The sequence below is a fragment of the Anolis carolinensis genome, unplaced genomic scaffold (assembly GCF_035594765.1).
Source record: "Anolis carolinensis isolate JA03-04 unplaced genomic scaffold, rAnoCar3.1.pri scaffold_17, whole genome shotgun sequence".
NCBI lineage: Eukaryota > Metazoa > Chordata > Lepidosauria > Squamata > Dactyloidae > Anolis > Anolis carolinensis.
This window is the reverse complement of record NW_026943827.1, coordinates 440,093-458,255: the sequence shown is the minus strand read 5'-3', so window position 1 is coordinate 458,255 and position 18,163 is coordinate 440,093. Positions and strand designations below refer to the sequence as shown.

Sequence of the window (18,163 nt, the reverse complement as noted above, 5' to 3'; positions counted from 1 at the left end):
GATCCCTTTCTTGGGATTGCGGTTTCTATTGTAGTTGGACAGTGGCCTGAAATTATACTTGACTGGATTTGCGCTTTTGAATGAAGATTTACTTAATATTTAGTGATCCAAATGATATCAATTCTTGAGTATGACTTGTGTCTCTCTATCAGAGAAGAAGGTTTCGTTCTTTTCTTCTGGGTGTAAGAACCTCCAGAGATCTATGATTGACAGTTTTTCTACCCTAATCCAGAAGCATTTTCCTTGATTCTCTTGAATTGGCTTTATAGTTTTTCAAAATCCATATTGAAATCCACAATAGAGTTGCAGTCAATATCCTCCATCTCTTTCCAAAAAGTTTCAAAGAAAGAAGCTTTTGCATAGTTAGAAGCATAAATATTGACAAGTGTTTTCTTTGTTTGTAATTTTATCATTGCCATTAGAAATCTTTTTTTTATCTTAACCATTTGAGGTTGCCAGAATTTGAGGATATACAATAACAGGCCATTTCTTTTGGAAGTTCCTGCTGAAACCAATTCTTCTCCCACTCTTTTTGGTTAAAAGTATTTCCTGGCCTGTTGTTTAAGGCGTGTCTCCTGCACCACTATTATATTAGCATTTTAAAATATAATTTTAATTGACAAAAATATTTATTACAGTGTTATAAAATGGGAATATCAGGGACAGGAAAGGGTCCTGGATAAGAGTAGGGACAACTACCACCTGGGTGAAGGCGATTTTTTTTTTCTCGGGGTATAAGGTAGAACATGGGATGGAAAGAAGGGAAAAGACAGAGAAGGGGATTTTGTTGACCTCCAATCTTCTTCACTGGGGTTTAAAAGTCTGCATTTCATCTCTTATTTAATTAGTGGGTCTCCCATTCGTCCTTTCTCCAGATGTGAACAATGCAGTGGGCCTTTCCGCACACAGAATGCTCACCGGGAGGGAAGAGACGCGGCCGGCGGAGACCTTTCCCGTTGGGCACAGCTTCCGACCTTTGCCGACCACGTCTCACCCCTCCCGGCGGTGTACATTACAGTGTAACTTGGTAGAAAGTTGCTAACCACCATTGCTAACAGCTTCAGGACCTTTCCTGTTCCCCCTCAGCCACTTAAGTACCTGGAGGGAGGGCCCAAGTTGACCCGCGCCTGATCTACCCAGGGACTCCATTATGTTGGATGAGCCAGACTCTACTGTACTGACTACTGGGACTCAGTGCTGCAGAATCCTGGGAGCTGTAGCTTCATGTGGTGTCTAAATGTCTCTGCCACAGAAAGCTCTTGCCTTCTTAAACTACAACTCCCAGGAATTTGGTCTCAGTGAGCAGTTAAAATGGAGTCACGCTGCATTAGTGGCCCAAATCAGGGAAGCCTTACAGAATCAAAGGAAACCATGTAGGCCTTTTGGAGACTCCTTGAAGGCCTCTTCCCTCCCAAAGGCATCCCGGGAAGACCTTTCCTTTCTTTGCACAACCTCCAGTTCCCTCTTGATTTCCTTTTGCCTGTCCAAACTTGCAGGTCGTGTTTTGATTGACAGGAGGGGCGGACGGGACTGGCTTATCTCCTCGCCTTGCTCTTTCCTCGCTGTTCGACTGAGGGAATGAATGGCCTGAATGGAACTTCGTTCAGCATGGACTCATTTTGGGAACATCCCAACAAGCCTCAGTGTGGGTTTGAATGAGCCGGGTGGGAAGGCAGATCCTTGGTCATTTGGAGGATTTCTTCGTCCCCAAGCTCGTATTATATAATATGTGCCAGGTTATGCATATATAGGGTTGTTGTATGTCTTTCGGGGTGTGTGGCCATGTTCCAGAAGTATTCTCTCCTGATGTTTCGCCCACATCTATGGCAGGCATCCTCAGAGGTTGTGAGGCATGGATAAACTAGGCAAGGAAGGTAAATATATATCTGTGGAGAGTCCAGGGTGTGACAAGAGTCCTTTGTCAGTTGGAAGCCAGCATTAATGTTGCAATTAATCACCCTAATTAGCATTGGAAAGGTTTGTCTCTTGCCTGGGGGGCATCCCCTGTTCAGAGTCATTAGCCGTCCTTGGGGCTCCTCTGCCCTCAGAGTGTTGCTTCCCATTTACTGTTCTGAGTTTTGAGTTTTTTAATACTGGTAGCCAGATTTTGTTCATTTTCATGGTTTCCTCCTTTCTGTTGAAGTTGTCCACATGCTTGTGGATTTCAATGGCTTCTCTGTGTAGTCTGACATGATAGTTGTTGGAGTGGTCAAGCATTTCTGCATATATAGATTGTATAATTATATATACAGTATATTACTAGCTTGGGTCCCCAGCGTTGGCCCAGTTATTTGAAAAAGTAATTTTTTAATTGTACAAATTCATGGTTCAGGTGTTTCTCACTTTTAGCTGCCAGAACCTCCATGCCATCTTGCATCGCAGCTTTCTCCATTTTGTCGGGTATTCTTCTGGTCTTGCAGTTCAGACTCACTGCTGGCATGATGCTCCTGGTGGCTGACATCTGCTGTCGAGCATTCCTTAGAGCAGATCATTCTCGTTTCCCAGCAGGAGGGAGTCCTTGCTGTCCCAGTCGGTGCATGGGTCCCTGTGCTCACTCTCTCTGTGTAGGGCCGTGGGCTTTGTCCTTCCCCATTCTAGCTGGTGGGGCCTGTCGGGACTGTCCTTTCTCTCCCTGGGCCGATGTGGCTCCCTCCAGCACTCTGCTGCTCGACGGCTTTCCTTCCCGCATGGGAAACAAGGATCCCGTTGTCCTTTTCTTTCCTGGCTGCTCAACCATCCTTGTGGAGGATTCTGTGGACCTCCTCCTCCCAAGGCTATTGCTGTCAGTCCTTGGAAGGTGTAGGACACAAAGGTAGGCTCACACAGCTGGGGCTATGGAAACTTTATTGAATCCGCCTTGCCAAGATGATCACAAAGCTTACACTGTCCCTTTTCCGCCAGCCCCCCCAGTATATCAAGATGCTTCTTCCCTCCCTCTCCCACGTTTCCCCCTTCCCATTCACACCTTCCCGTCAACAGTTCTTTCCCATGTTTGAAACCCAAAGCAGGTCATAAATCAGTCTTTCCAAACAAATGGTCTTCCTCTTCCGGCTCTCCCCCCCCCCCCCCCGCCCCTTTGCTCTGGTCGGATGTGAAAAGGTCAGTTGGCTTTTTGCATCCTGACAATTGCGGTGTTTCTCCTGATGACGCCATCCCTGGCTCCTTGTCTCACTTGCTCTTTGTCATACTCCACTCTGCCCGCTAAGATGATCCATTCCTCTAGAGACCTGGGACTCCTTGGCCCACAGGATACTGGGTCAAACTCTGTGGTCCTCTATTCTCTCCCAAATTTAGTGACTCTTCTGGGTCTTCTCCCAGAAATGACGGGTCGAGTGCTAGGGCAGCCATGAGAGCTGCAGTCCCACAGGGGGAGAACTCCTGCGGGGTTGTCTCTAAGGCCTCGCTAGGTGTCCAGTCTCTGACATCCTGCTGCTACACACCTCTCATTGTTGGTAGAGAAAGAGCCTTTCGAAGAGACAGGGCTTAATGTCAGAAAGAAAGTTGCTTCTAAGCTCTAACCCTAATGCACAAGGTTATATCTCTTCCCTGTTTCCTTTCACCGCCTCATTGTTTACACATTCCCATGGAACCTAACTGCTGTCTCCATAACAACCATTATGGTTACCTTCCCTCTCCCACCCTTGATCACCCAGATGGTCATCATTAACAGCTTCTTGTTCACAGCTCTTTGATGGCATGGTCACTCCTAAGGCTTCCTTCGAAGATAGAGTGATCCATGACAGCTGATGCCTTATTGAATGGCAACTCCCAAAAATTCTATAGTATTGATCTATGGCAGCTGAGGTTGGACTCAGTTTGTGTTTGTTCTACATGGTAGGTGTGTCCCAGGTCAGGGAAGCCTTTCAGAAGCAGAGAACAGCATTTTGGACCTTGTAGAGGCCACTTGGGGCACTTCCAGACAGCACTAAATCACGGGTTTTAAACAGGGGCAAAAGATCCCAGAACTTCAGATGAGGTCCACATACAGACCTGTTGGTCCTGGGATTTCTGCCTCCATTGTCCAGACTTGCTGCTTTGTTCCGAGAGTTAGAGGCTCCCAAAATGGTTGCTGCAGGACTTCTGCCTGAAACCTCAGCGGGTTTTTTTAAAAAAATGGCAAGATGCAGATTTGCAGAGATTCAGATATGCGGATCACTGCAACAGTTCCGTTCTTTGTCCTGGCCAGAGAAACTGCCCTCCAAACGTTTCATGAAGTATTTGCCACACAAACAAACCTAATGGGGCAGGGCCACCTTGCCCAAGTCAGCACTGCACAATAAAACAGGAACAGGCAATTGTAAGCCAGGAACAGAAGTTTGTCCTTATCTTCTACTTTTACAGCCTGGCTGCCTGGCCATCTGTCCAGACAGATTTGGTTGTGTACTTGTGGCATCGAACAACAGGGCGCTGTTCCTAGGTTCCACATGACTTTCCCTATTAGCCACCTGCATGACCTTGTCTCTATATATTTACATTCCTCTCCAGCACGTCCCTGTCCCAACAGCCCGTAGTAAGCATTTGTCATTTACGTTACCCATGTTGTCAGCACACACCCAATGAGGAACCAACATATATAGCCTGGCAATATCATCATGTTGTTCCCTGGCGCAAGTACACTACAAAACCTGTCTTCACCGATGGCATACAACAAAGTGTGAGTAATTATAGTAATGATGGCATTCTGTTCCTGGTTTGAAAGTGTCTGCTCCTGTGTCATTGTGTACTGCTTACTGTGAAGGTACTTGTTGCACCCCAGGAACTCGATTTTTCAGCCACAACCTTCATTAAACAGGTGAAGGGTGAAGTTCCTCTTCCCTGGCCAAAGTTTTTGCCTTCTTACTCGAGTGTCACCTTCCTTTTAGGAACCAACCAATCATGAACAAGCATCTAAAACCCGGGAACAAACCCAGTTCAAAAATCCTGTGATTTCCGATTCCAGGGACATGCAGACATGCGAAGATCTGGATATTTGGCAAAAACCACGATATTCCCACACCTGGAAATCTCACGTTTTTTGCCTTTTCTAGCGGTTGCTTTTGGGTTTACAGGGAACGGTGTCTGGCCACCCTACTGTTTACTACGGAAGCTCCTGGGATGAAGGGACTGTCTGGACGGGCCCTTGGAGGCATCCTCCAAAAAGTATCCAGGCAGACTTTTTTCCCCACAGCCTCTGTTTTTCTCAAGATTTCCTTTTGGTTGGCCAAATATTGAGGCCCATACTTTTATTTAATGCCGGGGGAGGGGGCAATTGAATTATCTGCTCCCTCCCTTTTCCCTCTGTTTTGCTCATGCTCAGTAAGTCATTTGTGAGGCATCTTCCAGGACAGGAATGGACAGAGTGGGTGCCGTTCTTCCCCAGGTTGGGATTTAATGGCTTAGATTACGGCAGACACGTTCCTACAACCCTGTGCACATAACCCGTGTTTCTCTCAATCGCCTTCACCTGCTGAAAAGCCTTTCCCCACAACAGAGGGCAGGAAATAGAGGCGGAAATGGACAGGGGTGGAAAGGGCTGGGCAGGAAGGAGGGTTTCCCGACTGCGCTGTGCCTGTGAATTTGCATGCCGTCCTGCGGCTCAACCAAGGGAGTGAACAGCCCAACGGGGACTTAGTCCAGGCGAGACCAGTTCTGTGGACATCTCAGCATGCCTAAATGGGGTGTTGAATTTGCCAGGCAGGAAGGCAACGTCTTTGGGAATTTGGGGTTCCTTTGAGAGATGTAGGAAATGTGGTGGCAGCAGAGGTCCAATTTGGGATGCACAGGAGACGGACCTGGGATCCCTTGTGGCCTGAAAGGGAACCTGAAATTCATGAAATCATCAGGAAAGGGATCATTGTGCCTCTTAAGATTTAACTTATAACTAATAACTTATAACTTATAACTAATTCAAGGAAACCCATTATTCAGAGTGAATGACGTCCTGTCTATGGTCTGTTTGACTGTCTGCCTTGTGTTTCTTTAGCCATGTTTAGGTCAAGCCAACAAAACCAATGTGGTTCTTTAGTATTGTACGAAGGTCCCTTTTTCTTCCATCCATCCCTCTTTCCTTCCATCAATCACTCATTATTTTCATCCTCCCTCCCTTCTTTCCTTCTGAATCCATCCCTTATAGTTCATAAATCTGTGATCACCTTTGCTTGTTTCTGTGTGTCCTTGAGACCCTTCATATCTCCATTTCTGGGTAGTTCAATTTTCAACACAAGCACTGAATGGAAAAGAGGATCATCTTGGAAATAAAGGAAGTTTGCAGGTTCATGTTTAACCTTTTGCTCTTCTTTCTTGATCAGGGAAATGAAGACCCTATGAAGTCACCACGGGCATAAAAAGAAAATATCAATATCTAGTGGAGATTGAGGAATTTGGAAACCAAAGGGCAATAATGAAAGAAATCCTGTGGGAAGAAGAAATCCTCTCTAGGTGCCAATCTTGTGGAACTCAATTTTGATCAGAAAGAAAAAGGGAACACTCACGTGTCCATATCACAAAACTGTCGACATGGAGGAGAAACCCTATACATGCCTTGAGTGTGGAAAGAGCTTCAGTTGGAGGAGCAATCTGCTACTGCATGAAAGGACTCACACTGGGGAGAAACCTTTTAAATGCCCGGAGTGTGAAAAGAGCTTCACTCATAGTTCAGGCCTATATTCACATCTAAGGACTCACACTGGGGAGAAACCTTTTAAATGCCCGGAGTGTGGACAGAGCTTCACTGGGAGTTCAGGTCTACGTTCACATCAAAGGACTCACACTGGGGAGAAACCTTTTAAATGCCCGGAGTGTGGACAGAGCTTCACTGAGAGTTCAGTTCTACGTTCACATCAAAGGACTCACACTGGGGAGAAACCTTTTAAATGCCCGGAGTGTGGACAGAGCTTTGCTCATAATGGAAGTCTACATTCACATCAAAGAACTCACACTGGGGAGAAACCCTATAACTGCCTGGAGTGTGGACAGAGCTTTACTCAAAAGGGACACTTAGATTCACATCAAAGGACTCACACTGGGGAGAAACCCTATAACTGCCTGGAGTGTGGACAGAGATTTGCTTTTAGTTCAAATCTACGTTCACATCAAAGAACTCACACTGGGGAGAAACCCTATAACTGCCTGGAGTGTGGACAGAGCTTTGCTCGTAGTTCAGGACTACGTTCACATCAAGGAATTCACACTGGGGAGAAACCCTATAAATGCCTGGAGTGTGGACAGAGCTATACTCGTAGTTCAGGACTACGTTTACATCAAAGAACTCACACTGGGGAGAAACCCTATAAATGCCTGGAGTGTGGACAAAGCTATACTTGTAGTTCAGGATTACGTTCACATCAAAGGACTCACACTGGGGAGAAACCCTATAACTGCCTGGAGTGTGGACAAAGCTTTGCTCAGAAGGGACACTTACATAGACATCAAAGAACTCACACCTGGGAGAAACCCTATAACTGCCTGGAGTGTGGACAGAGCTTTGCTCGTAGTTCAAATCTACGTTCACATCAAAGAACTCACACTGGGGAGAAACCCTATAAATGCCTGGAGTGTGGACAAAGCTATACTTGTAGTTCAGGATTACGTTCACATCAATGGACTCACACTGGGGAGAAACCATATAAATGCCTGGAGTGTGGACAGAGCTTTGTTTGTAGTTCAGGACTACGTTCACATCAAAGAACTCACACTGGGGAGGAACCCTATAACTGCCTGGAGTGTGGACAGAGCTTTGCTCGGAAGGGAAGCTTACATAGACATCAAAGGAGTCACACTGGGGAGAAACCCTATAAATGCCTGGAGTGTGGACAGAGCTTTGTTTGTAGTTCAGGACTACGTTCACATCAAAGAACTCACACTGGGGAAAAACCCTATAAATGCCTGGAGTGTGGACAGAGCTTCACTCGGAAGGGAAGCTTACATAGACATCAAAGGAGTCACACTGGGGAGAAATCCTATAAATGCCTGGAGTGTGGACAGAGCTTTGTTTGTAGTTCAGGACTACGTTCACATCAAAGAACTCACACTGGGGAGAAACCATATAAATGCCTGGAGTGTGGACAGAGCTTTGCTCATAGTTCAGGTCTACGTTCACATCAAAGGATTCACACTGGGGAGAAACCCTATAACTGCCTGGAGTGTGGACAGAGCTTCATTCAGAAGGGAAACTTACATACACATCAAGGAACTCACACTGGGGAGAAACCCTATAAATGCCTGGAGTGTGGACAGAGCTTCATTCAGAGTTCAAGTCTACGTTCACATCAAAGGACTCACAACTGGGGAGAGACCCTATAAATGCCTGGAGTGTGGGCATACCTTCAATCATAGTGGATATCTACGTAAACATCAAAGGATTCACACGGGAGAAACCCTATACATGCCGGGTGTGTGGTAAGAGCTTCACGCAGAGTTCAGGTCTACGTTTACATCAAAGAACTCACACTGGGGGGAAACCATAGAAATGCATGGAGTGTGGACAGAGCTTTTCACAGAATAACATTATACATAGACATCATAGAATTCAGAGAATTCACCCTGTTAATTGACACCAGAGTGTCATTCTAACATGTACAAAAGCAACTTGCAAATTTTGGAAATGCAAGCTCAAAGTTGGGACATTTCATCACATGTGGTGTATTGTAGAAAGATTGAACTAAAAATACAGTGTTCCCTCACTTATCCCGGGGGTTAGGTTCCAGGACCACCCACAATAAGTGAAAATCCGCGAAGTAGGGATGCTATATATTTCTACATTATTTTAGTAGTTATACACTATTTTAAGTCTTTATCAAGAAATCATGTGTTGATAAATCGCCTCCTTCTCCTCTTGTTGCCGCTTGGGCTCCTTTTCTCTCCCTTTGGCTTCTCCTTCCTCCCTTCCTTAGGCTGTACATTGTAATTTAGTATTATTTATAGTCGTCTTTTAGAATTTATTGAAAAACCGCAAAACAGCGAATCCACAAAGAGCGAAGTAGTGAGGGAACTCTGTATGTTCCATTCTGGAAGTAATTATATTATCTAAAGGGAATAGAATAATGAGAGATAAAAATTAACAGATAGAATTAGGCCTTTAGGCATGTATCCCTGTCTGTTAGTTCAGCTGTATGAAGGTAACTGTTTCGCAGGTCTGTTTGTTTCTGATTTAGTTTTGTATCTCATGTAATAATAATAATAATAATAATAATAATAATAATAATAATAATAATAATAATAATAATAATAATAATAATAACAACTTTATTTTTATACCCCGCCCCATCTCCCCGAAGGGACTCAGGGCGGCTTACATGGGGCCTTGCCCGATAAAACAATCAAATATCAAAACACAGCAAAAAAACAGTTATCCAATAAAAACATCAATTACAGTAAAAACAATTGTTAAAATCAACATAAAACATACAATATTAACACTGGAGACTAATTCATAGAACTCAGGCAAAGTGCAACATGGGCCGAAATGGGGAAGGTAATTTCACAGTTGAAATGGACAAAGTGCAATATAGCATTGGCAACACCTCGAGAATGGGGCTATTATAAAATGGGCAGATAGATCAGTCCAACACCAAAGTATCAAAGGCCTTTTGAAAGAGCCAGGTTTTTAAGCTCCTACGGAAGGAGAGGAGGGTAGGGGCCTGCCTGATCTCTCTAGGGAGCGAGTTCCAAAGCCATGGGGCCACGACGGAGAAGGCCCTCTCTCTCGTCCCCACCAACCGCGACTGCGAGGGTGGTGGGAGCGAGAGAAGGGCCTCCCCCGACGAGTGAAGAGAACGTGCGGGTTAGTAGGGGGAGATGCAGTCTCTAAGGTAGGTGGGTCCCAAACCGTTGAGGGCTTTGTAGGTGATAACCTGCACCTTGAATTGAGCCCTGAAAGTAAATGGCAGCCAGTGGAGCTCCTTAAACAGAGGCGTTGAACGCGCCCTGTAATTTGCTCCGGTTAGAAGCCTGGCTGCCGAACGCTGTACTAGTTGTAATTTCCGGGCCATCTTCAAAGGCAGCCCCACGTAGAGCGCATTGCAATAGTCCAGTCTAGAGGTAACTAAGGCATGGACCATCATGGTCAGATCAGACTTCTCGAGGTACGGTCGCAGCTGGCGCACAAGTTTTAATTGTGCAAAGGCCCTCCCGGCCACGGCCGACACCTGAGCCTCAAGCGTCAGCCCCGAATCCAGGAGGACCCCCAAACTGCAGACCTGCGCCTTCAGGGGGAGTGCGACCCCGTCAAGCACAGGTTGCCACCCAATACCCCGATCGGACGTACGACTGACCTGGAGGACCTCTGTCTTGTCGGGATTAAGTCTCAGCTTGTTCACCCTCATCCAGGCCAACACAGCGGCCAGACACTGGTCCAGAATCCGAGGGGCTTCCTTGGATTTAGGTGGAAAAGAGTAGTAGAGATGGCGTAGAGATGGCACTGTACTCCAAAACTCTGGATAACCTCTCCCAGCGGTTTCATGTAGATGTTAAAAAGCATGGGGGACAGAATAGAACCTTGCGGGACCCCACAGGTCAATGGCCAGGGGTCCGAGCAGGTGTCCCCCAGCTTCACCAACTGGGAACGGCCCTCCAGAAAGGCCCTGCAGTACCCCCAAGGCCCATCCCAGAGAGCCGCCCCAGAAGGATACCATGGTCGATGGTATCGAAAGCCGCTGAGATGTCCAAGAGAACCAGCAGGGTCACACTCCCCCTGTCCAGCTCCCTGCGGAGGTCATCCACCAAGGCCACCCAAGCCGTCTCGGTACTGTAACCAGGCCTGAAGCCAGACTGACAGAAGTAGTTAGTTTCATGTGTAGTTGAAGCATTATATACAATTTCTGCCTTTTTTGTAATGTTGCTTTTAATCTCTCTTTTTTGATTTTGATTTTTTTTGCCATAAAGAGGGGGATTTATAAGGGACAAAACTGCTGAAACCGTCAACTTGTTTTCTTCTGAACCCAAAGGTTTCCTGTTCTTTGGCTGCCGAGTGTTCAGGGAAGAGTGAGGTCTGTGAGATGAGTGAGTAGAAAACATGACACAATTTAGATAATGGTTTGTGACACAACAACAACCCTTGTAGTAGTCAATGGGATATTCTGTATGCCTTCTTTAATGTCAAGTAAGACAATTTCCCCTTATGTCTGGAGGCTCTGTCGAACTGGCTACGTGCTAGTAGACTGAAGGTGAACCCGGCGAAGACCGAGATTCTCTGGCATGGCCGCTCGACTGGTCTGACCCACTTGCTACCCACCTTCGATGGTGCTGCCCTATCTCCTTCGCCCACCGTTAAGAGCCTGGGTGTCGTTTTAGATTCACAGCTGACAATGGAAGCTCAGGTCGCTGCTGCCAGCAAACAGGCCTTTTTCCACCTACGACAAGCGAGGCAACTGGCACCCTATCTATCTGATGAGGCGCTGGCAACGGTCATCCATGCCACGGTCACGTCTAGGCTGGACTATTGCAACGCCCTGTATGTTGGGCTTCCGATGTCCACGACCCGAAAGCTCCGTATTGTTCAGAATGCGGCAGGCAGGCTACTCACAAGAACACCCATGAAATGCCACATCACACCAGTGCTGCAGCATCTGCATTGGCTTCCAACTGATTACCGTGGTCTCTATAAGATGCTAGTCCTGACCTTTAAAACTCTTTACGGCCAGGGCCCATCGTCCCTTAGGGACCGTCTCTCCTTCTCCCATCATCGGAGGTCGCAACAACCATCCCAACGAGACTTACTTTATGTACCGGGTCCTAGAGAAGTGCACTTGGAAAGGACCAGGCGCAGAGCTTTTTCTATTTCTGCCCCTGCCTTATGGAATGCCTTGCCGCCCCATATGAGAGCCATGCGTGAGTTAGGGCCTTTGACCCTCGCACTCAAGACCTGGCTCTTTACTAGAGCTTTTAATCTATGTTAATTTTATCAATATTTGTATGTATATATTTTTATCTTTTACAATTTTATCTTGTAAATCGCCTAGAGCATCGTGGATGGAGGGCAATTAATAAATAGTTAAATGATGATGATGATATTGTGCTCAGATACAAAGATTTATAAAGGAAACACCACAATGGATATAAAACAATGGGAAGCACGGGAAGCAGATTATGTGTGCTCACCACACCTCACACAGATAGGACCACGTGTGCTCTAAACATGGAAGATGTGATACATTCACACAAGATACAGGAATGGGATGTCTTTGTGTTACTACTGTTCAGCTAATGTTATGGTCTGATGGAAATATAATAGAACCCAATAAACAAACATTCGGTTGAAATGTAAATGTAACAACTTTTGTTCAAGATGATGAAACTGGGAATTTGGTGTACGTGGTGGAGAATGGAGACAGTGAAATAGACTTGAAGTTTAAAAAGTTATCCATAAATATAAGGAATTAATTGGGAAAAATTAAATATACTAGTAAAAACGAATCAGCAGGTGAAGAAACATTTGGAGAGTTATGAGGAAAGAAGTAAGAAAGGTTTTGTTAGGATCCAAGAGGTTGATGGAGAACGTCAGAGCGTGGCCGCAGAAGGAAGCAGCCCGACAGAACGTCACTGGTGGGATGAAATCAACGGATATTCACCCAAAGCGGCAGCAGCATGTTTACATCTATTGATGCACCCAATAGTAAGGTGAGGGCTACAAGGAGTGACTGATCGATTTTCTGTATTTGAAAACAAATTGCAATACTTAGAAACGCAATTGTGAACTGTGATGTATGTTGACTCTATTGAGAGGGTTGATGGGCCAAAGGGCCTGCATTTCTATTCTATTTCTATTCTATTTCTATTCTATTTCTGATTGCTTTTAATTATGCATTATTAAGCTGTCTGCTTCAACTTATTATATTAAAGATGCAACCTGCCTTCTTCCAGAGGAGAGGCAAGTGTCCGTATGTCGCCACTATGTTTCCGGAACATCTTGTGGTTAATGTGGTTAAGCTACTTACTGGAACATAAGTGAACAACATGTTTTTCTACAAATGTTGTTTATGATAAAGGAAGCACGCTTGCAACACTCTGTACTGCTCCAAAGAAATGAGGAACATGAGGATATATTGAGCTTCATTTCAAATGTTCTTCACGGCGGTCACCTTTGATTTGTCCATCCGTCTATACTGCAGTATAATAAAGGTACTTGTTTTAAACTCTGTTGGGCTCAGATTGGATCCATAGCGCTTCAGCAAAGTTCCTGGTATTTAAATCTGTGTGAGCGGTTCGCTTTTCCGCTACATATAACTATATTAAACTGATTATATACATAGAATTGACACTGAATCAGACATGTGATACAATAAAGTAGTATTGATGTATCCAGGGCGTGTGTGTAAGAAACGGGAGTGTGTTTGTGTGGGTGCTTGTGAAGGAAGAAGAAACGGGCCTCAAAAGAAAACGGAGTTCACGCAAAGCGTGACATGGGACGGACGTGGGCGGTGAAGAGCGAGGCTTGTCGGCTCCAAGGGGATGGGAGGAAGGGGCTGCGCAGAAAGGCCGGGGGAGATGGCCTGAGGAGACGGAGTGGCCGCTGGAAGGCCAGAGCTAGCCTCTTGCCCCCCGGGGCTGGTGTGACCCACTTGGTTTGGGGGGGGGAGCTGCACTCAAGGGAGTGTGAGATCCTGCCCCCTCTCCTCCTCCGGAGCCTGCTTCTTCCCCCAAAATGCCTGCGAGTTGGTCCTCTCTCTCTCTCTCCTTCCTCCAGGCTGGTGCAGGCAGAAGCTACAGAGAGTAAGGGATTTAGAGCAAATTGTCAGGCTTGTCAGCTCCAACTGTGTTGGTGTGGGTTAGTCTTCTTTGAAAGAGAGCCCAGGCACACAAGGGCTGAAGATCCCATACGGCTTTAATGTTCAGAATACAAGAGTCTGCTCCACTGCCCGTGTATATAGGCCTAGCTACAGTATCATCAGGAGCCTCCGGTGGCTCAGTGTGTTAAAGCGCTGAGCTGCTGAACTTGCAGACCGAAAGGTCCCAGGTTCAAATCCGGGGAGCGGAGTGAGTGCCTGCTGTTAGCTCCAGCTTCTGCCAACCTAGCAGTTCGAAAACATGCAAATGTGAGTAGATCAATAGGTACTGCTCCGGCGGGAAAGTAGCGGCGTTCCATGCAGTCATGCCGGCCACATGACCTTGGAGGTGTCTATGGACAACGCCAGCTCTTCAGCTTAGAAATGGAGATGAGCACCAACCCCCAGAGTCGGACACAACTGGACTTAACGTCCGGGGAAACCTTGACCTTTACCGTACCATCAATCACTCTAGAGTCCCTTTCCCCCCACCTCAGGGCAGTTGGGTTTTATGGCTGGTTCATGTGTCCTGTCCTCCCTTTTGGCCCATGGCCATGTGCTCTCCGTCAGTGCTCTGTGTCTGGAGATGGCATGCGATGGGGATCATGGCATCAGATTCAGATGAGTTGACTTGGGTTCATTTGAGTCAAGTTGGGTTCACTTGACTTGAGTTGGGTTCCATTGAGTTGTCCAAGATTTGAGTTGTATTCATTTGGGTTCTGATGAGTTGAGTTGGGTTCAGTTGAGTTGTCTTGGGTTCCATTGAGTTGAGTTGGATTCTGATGAGTTGGGTTCCGATGAGTTGTCCAAGGCTTGAATTGTATCCAGTTGGGTGTAAGGCTTGTCAGCTCCAACTGTGTGGTGTGGGTTAGTCTTCTTTTAAAGAGTACACACAAGGGCTGGAGATACCTACGGCATTATTGTTCGGAATATGAGTCTGCTCTACTGCCCGTATATATAGGCTAAGCTACAGTATCAAATCACCCTGGAGTCCTGGCGCCTGGAGGTTGCCCATTCCCACATTCCAGAGTCCCTTTTCGCCACCTCGGGGCAATTAATAATAATAATAAAAATAAAAATAATAATAACTTTATTTTTATACCCCTCCCCAAAGGGACTCGGGGCAGCTCACATGGGGCCTTGCCCGATACAACAATCAAATATCAATCACAAAGCCATAACACAATTAACCCAATAAAAACATCAACATCAGTAAAAACAATCATTAAAATGAACATGAATCATGCAATTAAAATCAGGGGACTAAATTCATAGATCCCGGGCAAAGTGCAGAAAATACCAAAATGGAGAGAGGTAATTTCACACTTAAAATGGACAATAAAGTGCAGTGTAATAATGGTAAGGTATCAGGGATGGGGCAATTATAGAATGGGCAGACAGGTCAATCCAACAACAATTAAATGTCAAAGGCCTTTTGAAAGAGCCAGGTTTTTAAGCTCTTCCGGAAGGAGAGGAGGATAGGGGCCTGCCTGATCTCTCTAGGGAGCGAGTTCCAAATCCGGGGGGCCACGACGGAGAAGGCCCTCTCTCTCGTCCCCACCAACTGCGATTGCGAGGGTGGTGGGAGCGAGAGAAGGGCCTCCCCCGACGAGCGAAGAGAATGTGCGGGTTCGTAGGGGGAGATGCGGTCTGTAAGGTAGGTGGGTCCCAAACCGTTTAGGGCTTTGTAGGTGATAACCTGCACCTTGAATTGGGCCCGAAAAGTAAATGGCAGCCAGTGGAGCTCCTTAAACAGAGGCGTTGAACGCGCCCTGTAATTCGTTCCAGTTAGAAGCCTGGCTGCCGAACGCTGTACTAGTTGTAATTTCCGGGCCATCTTCAAAGGCAGCCCCACGTAGAGCGCATAGCAATAGTCCAGTCTAGAGGTAACTAAGGCATGGACCATCATGGTCAGATCAGACTTCTCGAGGTACGGTCGCAGCTGGTGCACAAGTTTTAATTGTGCAAAGGCCCTCCCGGCCCCGGCCGTCACCTGAGCCTCAAGCGTCAGCCCCGAATCCAGGAGGACCCCCAAACTGCAGACCTGCGCCTTCAGGGGGAGTGCGACCCCGTCAAGCACAGGTTGCCACCCAATACCCCGATCAGACATACGACTGACCTGGAGGACCTCTGTCTTGTCGGGATTAAGTCTCAGCTTGTTCACCCTCATCCAGGCCAACACAGCGGCCAGACACTGGTCCAGAATCCGAGGGGCTTCCTTGGATTTAGGTGGAAAAGAGTAGTAGAGTTGGGTGTCATCCGCGTAGAGATGGCAACGTACTCCAAAACTCCGGATGACCTCTCCCAGCGGTTTCATGTAGATGTTAAAAAGCATGGGGGACAGAATGGAACCTTGCGGGACCCCACAGGTCAATGGTCAGGGGTCCGAGCAGGTGTCCCCCAGCTTCACCAACTGGGAACGACCCTCCAGAAAGGACTGGAGCCACTGGAGTGCAGTACCCCCAAGGCCTATCCCAGAAAGCCGCCCCAGAAGGATACCATGGTCGATGGTATCGAAAGCCGCTGAGATGTCCAAGAGAACCAGCAGGGTCACACTCCCCCTGTCCAGTTCTCTGTGGAGGTCATCCACCAAGGCGTCCAAAGCCGTCTCGGTACTGAACCCAGGCCTGAAGCCAGACTGCGAGTAGTCCAGAAAATCAGTATCTTCCAAGAATCCCTGGAACTGAGAGGCAACCACCCGCTCCAAGACCTTGCCCAAGAATGGTAGGTTAGAGATTGGCCTGTAATTACCAAGATTGGTCGGGTCTAATGAGTTTTATGGCTGGTTCGTATGTCCTGTCCTCCCTTTTGGCCCATGGTCATGTGCTCTGTGCCAGCGCTTTGTGTCCGGAGATGGCATGAGATGGGGATCACAACATGAAGCGAGGAATCAACAAGGCGTCTCTCACCTGGCAAGACGGAACGAGGGTCCAGTAAGGCGTATCCGAATAACAATGGAAAATAAAGTGTGCAGGTGGGACCCATAAGTCCTACAGCCTGAGATGGAGAATGTTTTGAAACCATGCCATAAGAACGGAAGGAACAGCACGTTCCCCGAAAGAAGGACTAAATCAAATGCCTCAAAGATTCACCACGCTTTTTCAGAACTGCGGCTACGGAGCGTCCACACCTGTCGGGAGAACCTGATCACCTCTTCCGCGCAGGGTCTGTGAGTGTGAGTATGGATGTATGCATGTGCGTGTGGGTGAGAGCTCTCTCTAGATGTGATTTTGATACGATTCTGATGTGATGATCAATAAATGTTACATGAAAAGTGTTAAAACCAAATTTGGTCTCTAAAAGCGCCTCACTGATCCCTCTGCTGCTGCTCAGTCGTTTAGTCGTCTCTGACTCTTCGTGACCTCATGGACCAGTCCATGCCAGAGCTCCCTGTCGGCCGTCACCGCCCCCAGTTCCTTCAAGGTCAAGCCAGTCACTTCAAGGACACCGTCCATCCATCTCGCCCTTGTTCGGCCTCTCTTCCTTTTTCCTTCCATTTTCCTCACCATCGTGATCTTTTCCAAGCTTTCCTGTCTCCTCATGATGTGGCCAAAATACTTCAGCTTTGCTTCTAATATCCTTCCCTCCAGTGAGCAGCCACTGGGCATTATTTCCTGGAGGACGGACTGGTCGGATCTTCTTGCCAAGGTCCAAGGCACGCTCAGGATCACTGGTATCACTGTCCTTGAAAAGGTTTGTCGCGATGGGATTTTGTATTGCGAACACAGCAGTTCCACGAACCGCACAAAGCCTTCTTGCTCTACCATTCTGAAGGGATGGTGGTCGAGAGCCAGCATCTCTCCCAGACGCTGAGTGATCTGCTCAACGGTGGGTGCCGTTCCCCCTGTTCTCTTCCTTCCAATGGAATGGCCCCAATTGTCCAAGGTTAATTGAGACCCTCTCCCAGCAGACTGTAACGGAGAAGAAGGAGAGCTCAGGGTGCTGCTTGCGGGGCTAAGGGATCCCCCTCCCAAGGGAATTGAAGGATGATGTCTCTTCATGTGGTACCGCAAGCCAGTGGTGGACAAATGCCTGAGGTCTTTACCCCTGCTAATGTGCATCCCGCAGTGCCTGCACACAGCCAAGGAAGACTGTTGGGAATGGACCGTGAAGTGGTCCCAGAGGAAAGACTTCGGCCTTCCCAATGGCGGGGCAGTGAGACCCAAGCAGTGAGCACCCCTTTTCCTTGTTGCACAAAAAAACCACCCCCGGCCACCGCTTTTTATTAGATAGGGGCAGGGTGTGTGGTGTGGGGCTCAGGTCACAAGGGAGTGGGACACGAGCTCCCATGTATTAGGAAGCTGAAATATCACCACCTTATTTTTAGATAGGAGCGGGGGGGGGGGGGGGGTTCCAGTTTCTGCAAATGACCACCATTTTTGCTGATTTCCGGCCACAGAAACAAAGATACACAAATAGAAAAG

At 47.2% G+C, this 18,163-nt stretch overlaps 3 protein-coding genes across 3 annotated transcripts in view; 2 read left to right on the top strand and 1 right to left on the bottom strand.

The window, feature by feature from the left end:
• LOC134294582 (zinc finger protein 658B-like) overlaps window positions 1–18,163 on the bottom strand; it is a 191,908-nt gene that overhangs the window by 113,460 nt on the left and 60,285 nt on the right. The gene's annotated exons all lie outside the window — the stretch shown is intronic.
• LOC134294564 (uncharacterized) overlaps window positions 1–18,163 on the top strand; it is a 406,638-nt gene that overhangs the window by 352,647 nt on the left and 35,828 nt on the right. The gene's annotated exons all lie outside the window — the stretch shown is intronic.
• Window positions 6,496–13,112, top strand: LOC134294570 (zinc finger protein 658B-like). Its single transcript, XM_062966113.1, has one exon. The coding sequence runs from the start codon at window positions 6,496–6,498 to the stop codon at window positions 8,278–8,280; it is 1,785 nt and encodes a 594-aa protein (XP_062822183.1). The 3' UTR covers window positions 8,281–13,112.

Excerpts from the sequence above, each read along its gene's own strand:
- LOC134294570 (XM_062966113.1), top strand. The coding sequence starts at position 6,496 with ATGGAGGAGAAACCCTATACATGCCTTGAGTGTGGAAAGAGCTTCAGT.